The 14,565-nt window shown below is 41.1% G+C and overlaps 1 protein-coding gene across 4 annotated transcripts in view; it reads right to left on the reverse strand.

Moving 5' to 3' along the window:
- Positions 1–10,433, reverse strand: part of LOC121310040 (5'-AMP-activated protein kinase subunit gamma-2) — a 130,609-nt gene extending 120,176 nt beyond the window's left edge. For 2 of the 4 annotated variants that reach the window (XM_041243255.1, XM_041243272.1), the window contains exon 1: positions 9,699–10,433. In XM_041243255.1, coding sequence (XP_041099189.1) covers positions 9,699–9,788 — 90 coding nt within the window. In that variant the 5' untranslated portion in view covers positions 9,789–10,433. The remainder of the gene's footprint in view (positions 1–9,698) is intronic. The other 2 variants (XM_041243250.1, XM_041243263.1) reach the window with 2 other exon arrangements.
- Between the last annotated feature and the right edge of the window lie 4,132 nt (positions 10,434–14,565).

Consider the following 14,565-nt stretch of genomic DNA (forward strand, 5'->3'; position numbering starts at 1 on the left):
TGTGTGTGTGTATGTATATATATATATATATATATATATAATTTGTGATTTATCTACACATCTTACCCCACAACTTCCAAGTGAAAAAAATGTTCTAGCAATTTGTAGAAAATTAACTAAAAATAAAAAAACTAATAGCTTGGATGGATAAGTGTCCACCCCCCTTGTAAGAGCAATCCTAAATTAGCTCAAGTGTAACCGATCGCCTTCAAAATCACACACCAAGTTAAGTGGCCTCCACCTGTGTTAAATTGTAGTGATTCACATGATTTCAGGATAAATTCAGCAGTTCCTGTAGGTTTCCTCTGCTGGGTAGTGCATTTCAAAGCAAAGACTCAACCATGAGCACTTATCTACACATCATACTCCACATTGTTAAGGGGAAAAAAGATTTTATTAAGAAAAATATTACTTTTTTTTTTTTTTTTTAACTTTGTCATGCTGAAAGGTGAACTTCCATCCCAGTTTCAGTTTTTTTGCAGAGGGCAGCAAGTTTTCCTCAAGGACTTCTCTGTACTTTGCTCCATTCATTTTCCCTTCTATCCTGACAAGTGCTACAGTCCCTGCCGATGAGAAACATCCCCATAACATGATGCTGCCACCACCATGCTTCACAGTAGGGATGGTGTTCTTTGGGTGATGCGCTGTGTTGGTTTTGCGCCAAGCATAACGTTTTACATTTAGGCCAAAAAGTTCCATTTTAGTTTCGTCAGAGCATTTTAGTTTTTGTCACATGACTACAGAATCTCCCGAGTGTTTTTTTGCACACTTCAATGGGATTCAAGGCAGACTTTCTTGAGTAATGGCTTCCTTCTTGCCACTCTACCATAGAGGACATATTTGTGGAGTGCTTGGGATATTGTTGTCACATGGACACTTTGTCCACTCTTGGCCATAAAAGCGTGTAGCTCTTGCAAAGTTGCCACTGGCCATATATATATATATATATATATATATATATATATATATATATTTTTTTTTTTTTTTTAAATAACTTTAACGTTGGACCCTTATACTCTCACACGACATTAACTGCATCCATTATGGTGCCGATAGCAGATTCTAGGCTTTCACTTCTGTCTCAAACCACTGTTTAGTATCTGCTGTAAGATGTTGCACTTCAGTGCTTTCTAATTCTGGTTAAACTTGCCAACCCTTTACGTGAAAAGAGCTGTTTTCACAATGACGAAATTCACGCTCATTAGCCAATACGAGAAACAAACATGAATTCATTAGGATTGTAACCCAACGATGAAGCCCAGCTGCACATGCTGTGTGCCCCTACAGTACAGCTGAAGCAGATGAGTGAACTGGACAATGAATCAGAGCCCAGATCACAGCTACAGAACTGGACAATGAATCAGAGCCCAGATCACAGCTACAGAACTGGACAATGAATCAGAGCCCAGATCACAGCTACTACAGAACTGGACAATGAATCAGAGCCCAGATCACAGCTACTGAACTGGACAATGAATCAGAGCCCAGATCACAGCTACAGAACTGGACAATGAATCAGAGCCCAGATCACAGCTACTGAACTGGACAATGAATCAGAGCCCAGATCACAGCTACTAGAACTGGACAATGAATCAGAGCCCAGATCACAGCTACAGAACTGGACAATGAATCAGAGCCCAGATCACAGCTACAGAACTGGACAATGAATCAGAGCCCAGATCACAGCTACAGAACTGGACAATGAATCAGAGCCCAGATCACAGCTACAGAACTGGACAATGAATCAGAGCCCAGATCACAGCTACAGAACTGGACAATGAATCAGAGCCCAGATCACAGCTACAGAACTGGACAATGAATCAGAGCCCAGATCACAGCTACAGAACTGGACAATGAATCAGAGCCCACAACACAGCTACAGAAGTGCCTCGGGACACATCTCTTACTGGGTTCATTTCATTATTATACTTCAAAAAAAACAAAATATTTAAATATGAACTGCATTAACTGCACTGGCAACACCGATACAAAAAAACAACGGACAGAGAGCACCAAGCTTGTTATAGTACAGAGTACACCATGCTTTTTAAAGTACAGAGAGCACCAGGCTTTTTCTAGTACGTACAGCATCGTGCTTTTTAAAGAACAGAGAGCATCGTGCTTTTTAAAGGACAGAGAGCATCGTGCTTTTTAAAGTACAGTTGTAAATGTGTTTTTAAAAGGGTTCCAGCTTCAGTGTTTACAAAATTAATGTCTCCCTTTACTTAGTAAAAAGGATGAAACTGTGAACCAATTCAGACTGCTGTACAAAGCAGTTAATCTGCTTCGTCCAAACTGAAAAGCCTTGTTTACATGTGAAATGATAAAGGGAGGCTATTTTATGAGGTAAAAGTGCAATGTTCAAGGGAGGCTAATTTACAGCTACTAATTCTAGCTTCATAAATCCTGAACTTGTCTCAGACGGTTTTCCAAGCAATCATCTACACAGAACAGTGCACAGGCAGGCACCATTGGTGTAATCTAATATGGCCAATCTAAGACCTTTACTAGCACACAATGTACTATAGGAAGCCAAAATATGATAAAATGTGAAAATGTTGGGTTATTACCATACCCCGGTTCCCTTAAAGAGAATGACAACCATTACCGAATGGGAAGAGCCTCTCTGACCGTCAATCACTGAGCATATATAAAAAAGTGCCCTATCAGGACCCTGCTTTGAGGGAGAAGTCCCTCCCACCTCCTGGTCAAGAGTCTGCTGAGCCCTTACAATCTCTGCTAGCTCCGTGAAGAGCCGCTCAGCTGAGCTTGGGCGCCTTCGAAGCAACTCTGACGGGGATCGTCTGCACCTGCATGGTGAAGGGAAGTGGTGCCTGTGTAGTGACCGCCTGTCCCCTGGGGAAGGGGAGTGGTGTCTGTGCAGCGACCGCCTGTCCCCTGGTGAGCATCTCCTCGAGTGGTACTGCCTCGGCAGTGACCATCTCGCCTCCCCTGAGAGGTGTCTGCATCTCTGTACCAGTGGTGGGGAAGGGGAGGGTGACCCAGGTGTGTGTGAGAGCTCCCTGGTCACTGTAGCAGGCAGGGTCCTGGATGACCTCAGCGGAGCACTGGACCACTGATCTCATTCTCCCATGGCTTGAGGAGAGAGACTCTGCTGGGGATAGGGCTGCTCTCCGTCGTTTAGTTCTCCTCAAGAACTTCCTACAGGGAGAGCAGTCCAGCTCACCTGCCAGTGCTTTGGCCGCGTGTTCTGGCCCTAGGCATCTGGCACAGGATTGGTGCTCGTCTTGCCTGGGCAGCTTTGCCGTGCACTGGTCACACTGGTGGAACACAGAGGAGGACCCAGTCGATGGACCGACATGACTTTGCAGGTGAAGCTGCTGCACTCAGTGCCGATAGTAGCGTGGTCGGTGCCGGGCTGTAGACGCTTTAGAGCGATTCAACGGTGCCAAATTAGTCGCTGCCGGGATCGGCATCGAGAAGAGCGCTGTCGGTGCCGGGCTGTAGACAGCCCCGAAGCTATTCATTGGTGCCGAATCAGTCGGTGCCGGAATCGGTGTTGAAAAGAGTGCGGTCGGTGCCGAGTCAAATCGGTGCCGGGCTGTAGCGGCTCCGAAGAAGTTCACCGGTGCCGAATCAATCGGTGCGGGGAACGACGCCGAGGAGAGCACTTTCGATGCAGAACAGTCGGTGCCGAGTGGACCTGTTACAAGGCCGGTGCCGATGGTAGGCACAGTCGGTGCCTGGCTGTAGGGGGCTCTGAAGAGATTTACACCGGTGCCGAGTCAATCGGGACCAGGTAGGCGCTGTTTTTCTCAACCTCGCGAGTCGGCGGGAAAAACCGCGGTCGATGTCGGGGTATGCAGCCGATCCAGTCGGCATGGTTGCCGAGGACAAGCACAGCCGCGCTAGGAAAGCCTGAGGCTTGAGAGAGGCACTAGGCCTGAGCTGTTTTTTTGTTCGTTTTTTTTTCTGGTTGCTGTGACCAATTAAATCGGCATAGAGGACGGCGCCGCGAGCCCGCGGAGTCTCCTTACAGTGCCACAACAGCTCTTCACACGGTATATCAACTACACAAGGCCTCGTGCAGTGAAAAAAGAGCAATGGCCGCTGCCAATCTCATAAGACAGGTCGAAACCAGCTCTAGTTAGTAAACTGACATGAGAATTAGACGAGAGCACACTTAGTAATGCTCAAAAGCGCGATTTTACCATGGAATTTTATAAATTTGCAGGTAAAACCCAACAAACCAGCCAATTTTGGAACAAGAAAGCAAATGCAATCTGACCTGTCTCAGTGGAGTGAGAGAGAAAATGGTGATGTGCTACTGTGAGGACGTCCCTCTTCAACAGGAGGTGGGAGGGACTTCCCCCTCTCAGCAGGGCCCCGATAGGGCAGCTTTTTTATATATGCTCAGTGATTGAGTCAGTCAGAGAGGCTCTTCCCATTTGGTAATGGTTGTCATTTGAATTGAAAGGGAACCATGCAGTTATGAAAACCATGCAAACCTCCTTTTTTAGAATTGGCACAATTAATGTGTGGTAGCTTGCTGAGTGAAGAAGAGGTCCAAGCATGACTGTGAGGGAGCCACACAAACCACTGATCACCTCTGCAGGCATCAGCTACCGGTAAGGGCAAGTTTAAACACATGCAAAAGTCCTGGATTTGGAAACATTTCTCTCAGTTTTGTTTTTCCTCGTCTCGTGTACATTAACTGAAGCATTAAGTCTGTATTCTCAGCCTGCCTGGCCAAATAACATTTACAAACTCAATTAACAGAAACGAGCACTCCAAGCTGCAGACGAGTCTGTATCCTTTACCTCTGGATAGGTTGCAATGCATCCCCATACTAAGTCATGTAAGATGTTTACTGCAGTACAGAAGTATGTTAATTTTATTTTTGGTTGTAAGTGATACAACAGAGCCTCATAAAAAATGCATGTGCTGCTTTTTATGATAATCCTTTGGTACTTGTGTGTATTATGTCACATCATGCAACTGGCACTTCTACAGTACATCAATCAGGTACTTGTTAAAGAACATCAATACAGTGCCTATTCGCTGGCTGGAAAGCATGTGAAGGACTGCTTAATGAAAAAGGCAGCAGGGTAAACTATGACTAAATCCCATAATACAACAGAAACAGGCACAACGGCCAGACTGGCTGGATATGGACTTATTGCAAGCACGATACCACACCCTGCAAGAATGGCTTTAGGGGTTTAACTGGGGTCGATCGCAGTTTGAAATCACATATTCCACACCAGTTATTTTGAATGAGACATGCATGATCTCATGCCATATTATAAATGATGGGACTAACTTCAGATCCCAGGACTTATACAGAAAGGAGGTTATTCCTTTACTGACGTTTGTTTCACTGGACTGGAGAATTTTCTGGTGTTCACACAACACATCACACACCTGCAAGCAGGATGCCCAGGGATTAGTGTGTCACTTACAGCAGTGTTCAAATGTATCCGAAAAACAATCAAACCACTGGAACTGAAAATCAGGTGAAAACTGGCAAAATAGGCACTTAGTCATTGTCTAATTTAATTGATGACTTTAATAAGACACACATAACCACAAATAGAAAAATGCATGAGACTTTTTAGAAGCTGTTTAAGATGTCTAATTAAAGCACAAAGTGGTCTAACATTTTCACACAAGTGCTTATTGTTTCTATATTAGAGTACTGACCGAATTGAAAGTCTCACCCCTAGAGGTTTTCATGCAGGTAGGTATATAAAGGATATAAATGGTGAATTCTGAGGTGTGCTGCACACTACTGTACATATTTCAGAAATAACAATAAGAAAGTTAAAGGCTTTAATCCAACCTCCAGTCAATCTGTGCAATCTCTTTCTACCAACAATCCTGCAATGTGTCCGTTTCTGCTGGGACTGGCACAGTTCTATAAACATGCTACCTAAAAACAAGGCACTCTGGACACGCTGTGACTGTCAAGCAAGCACAATGTGTGTGACAAACTGCATTGCAACAAAGTTATAAGGGTTATATTTCCATTACTAAATGAACTTTTTTTTCAAAAAAATCAGAACACAAGCTGCATTTATGTCATCTGATACATTCTAAATCAACATGCTACAGTTCTAGGGTCTATTATGAGCGCAGTCAGACATGCCTGTAATCCGAGCAGTGAAATTTCACACCACCTGTGAAGTTCAACACATAGAAAATGAAGGTTTATCATCTCTGTGGGTATATAACACCAAGACATGTATCATGTATCACAAAAACATCTAAAGGCTATATTTGCAGAATTAACAGTTACATTTAAACTTCTCTTTTACGGTTCACACAATGAAAGTAAGTTATCCTACAGGTAAGAGAATCCGCGGATTCTTCGGCTATCGTGGAGTTTGAGACTTCTGTGGAATTTTCAGTCTTCCACAGACTACATATTAGTTGTGATGCACTTTGCACCCAGGGCTAAGCTTAACCCAGTCAAGACCTTTCTCTAATCGTTTATTGAACCCAGGTCTCCATGTATGAATTGCTAGTGCATAAACACACTGTGCTACCAAGCCCCAAGCATGTTTAAAGAAACAAAACCAAGCAAGCAAGCACATTAAAGCAATTCTGAAATCTGCAAAGTGAAGGTCAGACTATACAAGCGGGTGTGTTTGTTCCTGGAAGAAATTCAAAGAATGAGATGCTTCTTGTTTGGGTAGATATCAGAGCTGGTATGAAAGTGGTATACAGTCGCGGGGAGAAGTCTCAATCTCATACTGCTCTTATCAGCTAGAACAGGCAGTTCTGTCTGCCACTGCTTCTCTGAGAACAAACTTTACATGGTCATGATTTCATAATTGATTGCTAAGCATACAATGCCATGACAGCCTTTGTATTTCTGTTTGAAGGCTGATTGCAGTATAAACAAATAAGCTATACTTCTTCCAAGTATTTTATTATTGCATTGTTAATGGAATGTTTTTATGAATAACTATTCCTCTTGGATGTTGATGGCACTGTAAGTACCTCTCACTCTGATACCTGCTTTTAAACGTCATTGCGAGTTTCACCATGAATAAATATTAATAAATAAAATATTGCAATAATATTCTGACTAAAAACACAGCATTCGGGGACTGTCCGAGACTTGCTGTGTTCCCTGCATGCAGGTTGGCAGTGCAATCCTCCCGTGTGATTGTTCAGTAGCAAATATTTCAAACTCTATTTCAACGGCATGTGTCCAACAGGCTCAGGCCTACAGCAGGTATACAGTTATCATAATGCAAAGGATGTGACAATGTGGCAATGTAGAACCATAAACAACATGCTCAGAGCATCCCAGCAGACATGCAAGCCTTTAATATTATTATCAATATAGAACCACAAACAACATGCAAGCCTTTAATATTATTACCAATGTAGAACCACAAACAACATGCAAGCCTTTAATATTATTACCAATGTAGAACCACAAACAACATGCTCAGAGCATCCCAGCAGACATGCAAGCCTTTAATATTATTATCAGTGCTGACCTTGCATGCTAAGCTCCAGATAAGTTTCTCTGTTTTGCACTAAAAACGGAAACCACAGGCATACAGTAGCTTTTAGAAACACCATCACAAAAAAAAAACAGTATCTTCTAAGTTTAACATGGGCCATGTTAAAAAAACAGTATCTGCAACGGTCAACCTTAAGCTTTATTACGGCACACCACCCCAGCCCAAACTGTATAGGAAAGGAAAGTCATTTGGATTCAAATCAGGAGGTGCTGTGTTTCCTGTCTGTGGCTGTGTGTGTGTGACTGACTAACTGTCCTTGTTGCTTAGTCAAGCAGTCAAGGTATCCTTGTGAACGCAATGTCCCTGGAACACACAGACACAGACACACGCACACGCACACACACACGCACACGCACACACACACACACACACACTCCGTTCATCAAGATTTTTCGTTAACACTTTAAATTGTCTCAGATAACTGTGTATTGACATAGTAGTAACTTAGTAAATACATCTGTACTTACACATAGCTGCAATGTGCTTGATGTGTCAGGCTATAACAAAGGGTATAGTTTGACCTTCAAAGGTTCGGAACACATTACCAAAGTATTCAATAGTACTAATTTGCATAATTTACTGGTGACATCACCATAGCTACATGTTCATAACCCCCTAACCCTAACCCCCTAACCCTTTCCTGGTATGGTTGTGTTCTCACAGATATGCACAAAGTGGTACGCATTGAGTGTGCTGTACCCAGGGGTCAGCACCATGTAGAGTGTGACAGACATTTAAAAAAACAACATCTTGACCACGGACAAACAAAATGGAAGATCTATACAATTACATGCGTGTGCGTGTTAGACCTATTCACTGCCAAGGACACAGATAACTCTTGCCAGACAAGCTGCCAATCCCTGGTTGTAACGGTGCAGAATTACATTGTAATTACAGTGTGCACATGTATTTACTATGTTACTACAATGTAAATACACAGTAATTAGAGACACTTCATGCAAAGTGTTACCCAAGTTATTACTAACATGTGCACAAAGGACCCACCATATTCACATGTAACAGATTAACTGGGTAGCTACTGTAGGCAAAAATACTTTGGTAACAGTAACAGTGCAGATGTGGAGGAGGAATGGACTCCACACACCAGGGCAGTTCTATCACAGACACAGTGATAAGAGTTTATACTCTGAATGCTCCTGATGCTGAAGTGTACCCCACGCGAGACGTGACAACTCTAAACCCAGGCATCTGTTCCTGTGGCTTCCAATCTCAGGGCTGGAAAGATTTAGGGTAGGGTTCTTGCCAGCCTAATAATATTACATTTAAGAGCAAAGTCCAATTAGGTTTCTGATTGGCGACACTTAATATGAGAATTGGTGTTGCGGTTAAGAGAAACAAACAAACAAAAAACCGTTAATGAATGGATACTGTTTAAACTAGCCCCTTGTAAACGTTAACTTGAAGCTCATGCGATTTTATAATTAGCATATGATTTAATAAACATTTAATATTAAGTGGTTAACTACACTGGGTTGTATACTGGAGATGCTGTATAGCAATTGGAGATTTTAAAAAAGCATACGTACAGTTCTTGTTTCTGAATGTATTTTGTATTGTTGTTTATTGTGAACTAGTCCTTTGCATTAAACTAACTGCTCGAGTCTCTGCACAGGCGACTGCTTCAGTCCTTCCCAGACCCAGGCTTTGTAAAGCCGTGCATTGAAATGATTGCTCTGTGCAGTTGAGTATCTGCAATTGCAACAACCTGTCTAAACATGCAAGGTCACTACACAAACAGAAAGGTAAAATACAAACTAATTAAATAATACCAGGGGGAATTATTATTTATTTTCTTAACCCTAAAACATAGCTTCACATTTTTTTCAGGGTATTTTTCAATGTCAAATGGAGTATTCAACCTCTAGTTGAATAAATGACTTTAGAAAAAAAAAAAAAAAATAATACACCCCGCCCACTAAAATAATTGTGTATTTACATTTCAATGCAAACAGGTTAAATGTACCTTACATACTAATGTTTAAGGGTTAATCACCTTAAAAACAGCAACACTTCCTAACACCCCATAACCACCACAACCCCGCCCACCTACAGCAGAAGTTGAACATAAAAGAAAGCCTTTTTTAATGCAGTTCTGAAACGCTGTTGTTTTTTTGTTCTCATTTCCTGAGCCGTGCAGTGTTAGTAATGTGGACACCGCCGCTCCTCTTTACTTACTGGCATGTTTAATCGCAGCGTTCTCTTTTTCTGGTTCTTCTTCGTCGTGGCATCTTTCTTTTTCTTCGTGTCCATCGCAGTGCTCCCCATGTTTTTGTTGCTGTTGTTGTTGTTATGGATTTGAAGTTTCTAAAATCGCTTCCCTTGTTTTATTTTGTATTTTAATTTAATAAACGACGCACTGAAGGAATTCTCGGAACGGGAAAGCTCACGGTTGTATATTAAAATAAAACGCACTGGGTGTCACTCTGATTTCGAAACGTTTTGCGATTGCCAGCACTAATTTCTAATTTCCAATTGCCAGACCGATTCCGCTTCAGAAAGTACTAGCATCTGCACGAGTGCTCTCGTATTCTCTGTGTCCGTGTCACTTGATATTATGAGACTGGAAGAAAAACAAATCCTCAACACCCTCGAATGAGAAAATCATTAAGATTGCTGACAGCCCCCGTCATCTGTAATGTACCTGATCACCGTCCGTTAAAAATGGGAGGTCTGCTTGTCTCAATACTTCCAGCCCTGTGTGCCTGCACGCTGTTGCTGATCACAGAGGGGCAGGGGAGACTACACGCAATTGCACATGGGCCGGGCACATGGAGGTGCACAAAACGAAAACAAATCATCAGAATTGTGTCCAGCAGCAGGAAGTAAAAACATTGGCTCAGCTTCGCAAAACCCACACAGTGACTTTCACAAGCGAACTAACCCAATGCACCAGAAAGGGGCAAGTACGCATTTACTGACCCGTTCCAGCGTGCCGCAAACACGTTTGCACCAGAAAACACACCGCGGCATCTGCTTTGCCAACATAATTATAAAATCGTATGAGTCATGCCTTGATTGATTCAGCAATGGGTAACGACCTTGAGTAGCACAAGGCGGCGGTAGCGTGCTACTAAAATACATGAGAGGCAATCTTCTAAAACTTACTTGTAGTGTGCATCTGGACTGTCTGTTCTAGTAGGCTAAATACAGTTATAATTGCAAGGATTAACCTTCAGGTGTTTAGGAAATCCATTCACGTGTAATAACATTAGACTAGCCTTGCACTGAAGTGTATTTTTTCATTGAAACTACAAATACCAATACAGTAATACAGAGACAAATATACCTGTGCATAGGCTCTCAAATAATTTATCAACACATACCAAATACAGTAACACAACACATATACCTGTGCATAGACTCCCAAATAATGCAACAACAAATACCAGTCCAGTCATATAGGGACAAATATATCAGTGGAACAACACAAGCCTGTATAGGTGAGATCATGACAGGTCATATACAGCGATTCTCTAAAATAAATACAGGGCTAAATCCTCAGAACTATGTACACCAAGTCATCATTAGCCCTTTTTTTCACTGAAAGAGATAAAAAAAAACAACAAAAAAAACACATATTTTGCATTTTTAAAATAAATAATAAACTATTTGAGATTAGTCACAAACCCCTAAATGAAATGTCAGAGTTGCTTATTTCTGAGTTGGTAATTTTATTAGGTGATTTCCTACAATGGTAACTGTAAAAATTGTCCTCATGAAAATTGGGAGCAAATGGTTTTGAGAATGTAGCCCGTAGTCTTTTCATCAGAGCTTGTGTTCATTCCTGACTTGTGTAGAACAGTGGACACTGCTGATGTGCTGAAACGCCTTTCCTTATCACACACTCCTACGGCTGTCTTTCTGTTGCTCCAATGCAGGCAGGGGGGTGCTGTTGTTGTTTTATACAGTACAGTAGATATCTGAAAACAGGATGGATTTTGTGACAACAGTAAAGAACACCTCCGAACAATCAAAAACACAAGCTTCTGTTGATGAAACGGGGAACTGTAATACCATATCCTGTTTTGCTGGTCAGAAACACAATCTGTTTCCTCTTTTCCTACATTACAGCTATTGTGAGCTGGTAGGAATTTGAGATATCCAGACCAGTACAGTATATAATGCAAGAAGCACCAACAATAATGGTATTCAAAATGATAAAGCTGTGACACCCTTGTACTGTGATTAACAACCTGTAACCCTTTGGAAGTGCAGTGTTTGTTTAAAGTATATGTTTGGAAAAGTGGCTGTTTTTTGCTAAGAGGGCTTGTGTGTTATTGTTGAAAATATCAGCATGTTTAATTACTTTTATTTGGGAAAGTCTTCACAGTTAGCACACAACTATATTCTACTGATCAATCAATAGCGTTCCGTTGCAGGGGTTGACCAGTGAAAACGAACCATTTCCTTGCCACATTGTTTTAGCTTCTAGACCGATGAATGACTCATACATTTAAGCATCTCTGCCATGCTGCCCGAGTGGATTTGGATGAAGGTGTGCTTGCCGAGGTGATTGGCTGCATGCACTCTGGGGAGCCGTCTGTACTGAAAAGTGGCTGATAGGCCACACTGGTGCTTTAAACCTTTGAGTCATGAATGAATCAGAATGAATCAAAGTGAACAGAAACATGTTAAGATAGCTCGGATATTTCATACCCATGTCTCAAGTTACTTTTTAAGTGAGGCAATTATAGATAAGTTTAAAAACAGGAGAAGTGGGTCTCATGAGACTTATTTAAGTAAAGACCACGACTATGCTATTTTAAGAAAACGTAAACAAACAGATATTTAAACTAACAATTTGGGGACTTTTGCCACAAACAAAATAGAGTAATTTTAGAAAGTTCAAAAAGTCCACAAATTTGCTTTATTTCTTAGTCTTTTACAAAAACAGTATGTACTGCCCACACACACACACAAGGGATTCTGGGCCACAGTAGATGAAAACCCAGCAGAGGAGAGTGCAGTGCAGTAAATACAGCTGCCATGACTTACAGTGCTAATTCAATTGCTGGGAGTTAGAAAAACACACTTGGTTGTTTTCATAGTTGTATTGTGAAACACTACTAGGGCTTTTTTTTCCCATGTAAAACAAAAGCAGATTGTTTATATGCATCTTCTAACAGAGCAAACGATTCCATAAAGTAAAGCTCATGAATAATTCTGTTACTCTCCCTGTCGTGCATTTCCATTGGCTGTATAGAGTGCACGTGTTTGGAAACAATTGCTAATTCAGATTGTTTTCCTTGTTATTGGCAGTTTTTTCCTCTGTATTTTTGCAGATTTGCCGTGCTAGTCCTGTGGTTATACTATGCATTTACCACAGCTTGCCCTGGTTTTGTCATGTCTATTAATATGCCTAACCATGCCTCACTATTGTTTACAATGCTTCCCTGTGCTTGACCATGCTTTCAGTATGCTTTATTACACTTTGCTATGCTTTTACTATGGGACACTTGTATAAGGGCTCATTTCACCTCACCAGTGTTTTGGGGTCAAATTGATTTTTGTAATATGAAATACATGCCTGCTGTAGAAGTATTTTGATATTAATAACTACAAGAAGCAGTAGATGTAGCATCAGTATTTCAGTAGCACTTTAGGTTATAAGTGATTATATACGTATTTACATTATTAACAATTATAGATTATCATTAGAAATACGAATATTCGTTCTTATCATCCCCCCAATTGTATGAGGCAGCTTTGTTTTTGCAATACCGTTATTATACACTTTTGCCATTGTTTTTGTTGTTATTGTTTGTAATCACTTATAACTGTAAGATCTCAAACTTTTAATCATTTTATTATTGTAATATACTTTCAATAATCATTTTAATCATCTAACTCCTTGCTGGAAACTGGACTTTTGTATGCAGTTATTGTGCTGAGAACTAAAAGACTGACTGTATTCCAGACAGGCTGGCAGCTATTCAAGCTTGTGTTAGGGTACAATGCTTCTATATTGGAGACAGGAGAGATAATAAAGGCCAGTGCAACCAGCTGCCGGCTGTTGCTTCTTCCCAGACAACACATCACTATAGTGAAGTCACAGCAGAGGATGACGCAAGTTCGGATAAGAGTTAATGGAATAAAAAGGTGCATTAGCAAGCGACAGCGAAGCTTGGGTAACCATGGAAACATCAGGATAGAGAGACACTCCATCAATATCGATTCTCTTGGACACAACACTTACTATAGTCTTGCTACTGTATTATAAGTAGAGTAATAAAATGTTTATTCTTATTATATACCAGTGATTTATAGTTATGGATTTAAAGCTAGTTATATTCTTACTATATACTAGTGATTTATAGTTATGGATTTAAAGCTAGTTATATTCTTACTATATACCAGTGATTTATAGTTATGGATTTAAAGCTAGTTGTAGTTTTTTAATCATGAATTTTCACAGTGCCGTTTGATGAACCATGAATCATCTTACCTGCTATTGAATTTGAGGAAGTTATGTTGTTATTAATAGCTATAAGAAGCACTAGAAGCAGCATCAGTACTGTTTTGTCTGAACTGGGTTTGTCAGAGGTCCCAGCACTTTGTCTAATTTGATAAACCTGTCACCAAAGGCCAAGTGCAAGCCACCTACTGTTACAACACATAGACCATTCTGGTAATTGATTAGCATTGAACTCCCAGCAGACTCGAACTAACATAACGGTGACTGTGGGGTGCAGCCAGTATGCAATTACCAGCAAGTACATTACTGTGTTTGCGAAATCTTAGTGTTTGTATACAAACCTAGATTGCACAATCTCACCATGACATAATTCGCGAGCTCCACCTACCGTTAGTATTGAGGAATTGCGTGCAGAGCATGGAGGGGCCTTTCAAATGAACAAGGGAGACATTGCTTTGATTGAATAGGATTTCTAATACGTTTCAACATTTTAAATGACTCGTGTTGACAATGACGCTAAAAACTAGTGAAAAGTGAAGCCTTTGGTTCAGTAAAGTTTGCTCGCCAAGTCACAGAAATATCCTTAATACAAATGACAATGGCACTAGGTAGTGGTATACTGTACCT

This window comes from Polyodon spathula, chromosome 3 (genome assembly GCF_017654505.1).
Source record: "Polyodon spathula isolate WHYD16114869_AA chromosome 3, ASM1765450v1, whole genome shotgun sequence".
NCBI lineage: Eukaryota > Metazoa > Chordata > Actinopteri > Acipenseriformes > Polyodontidae > Polyodon > Polyodon spathula.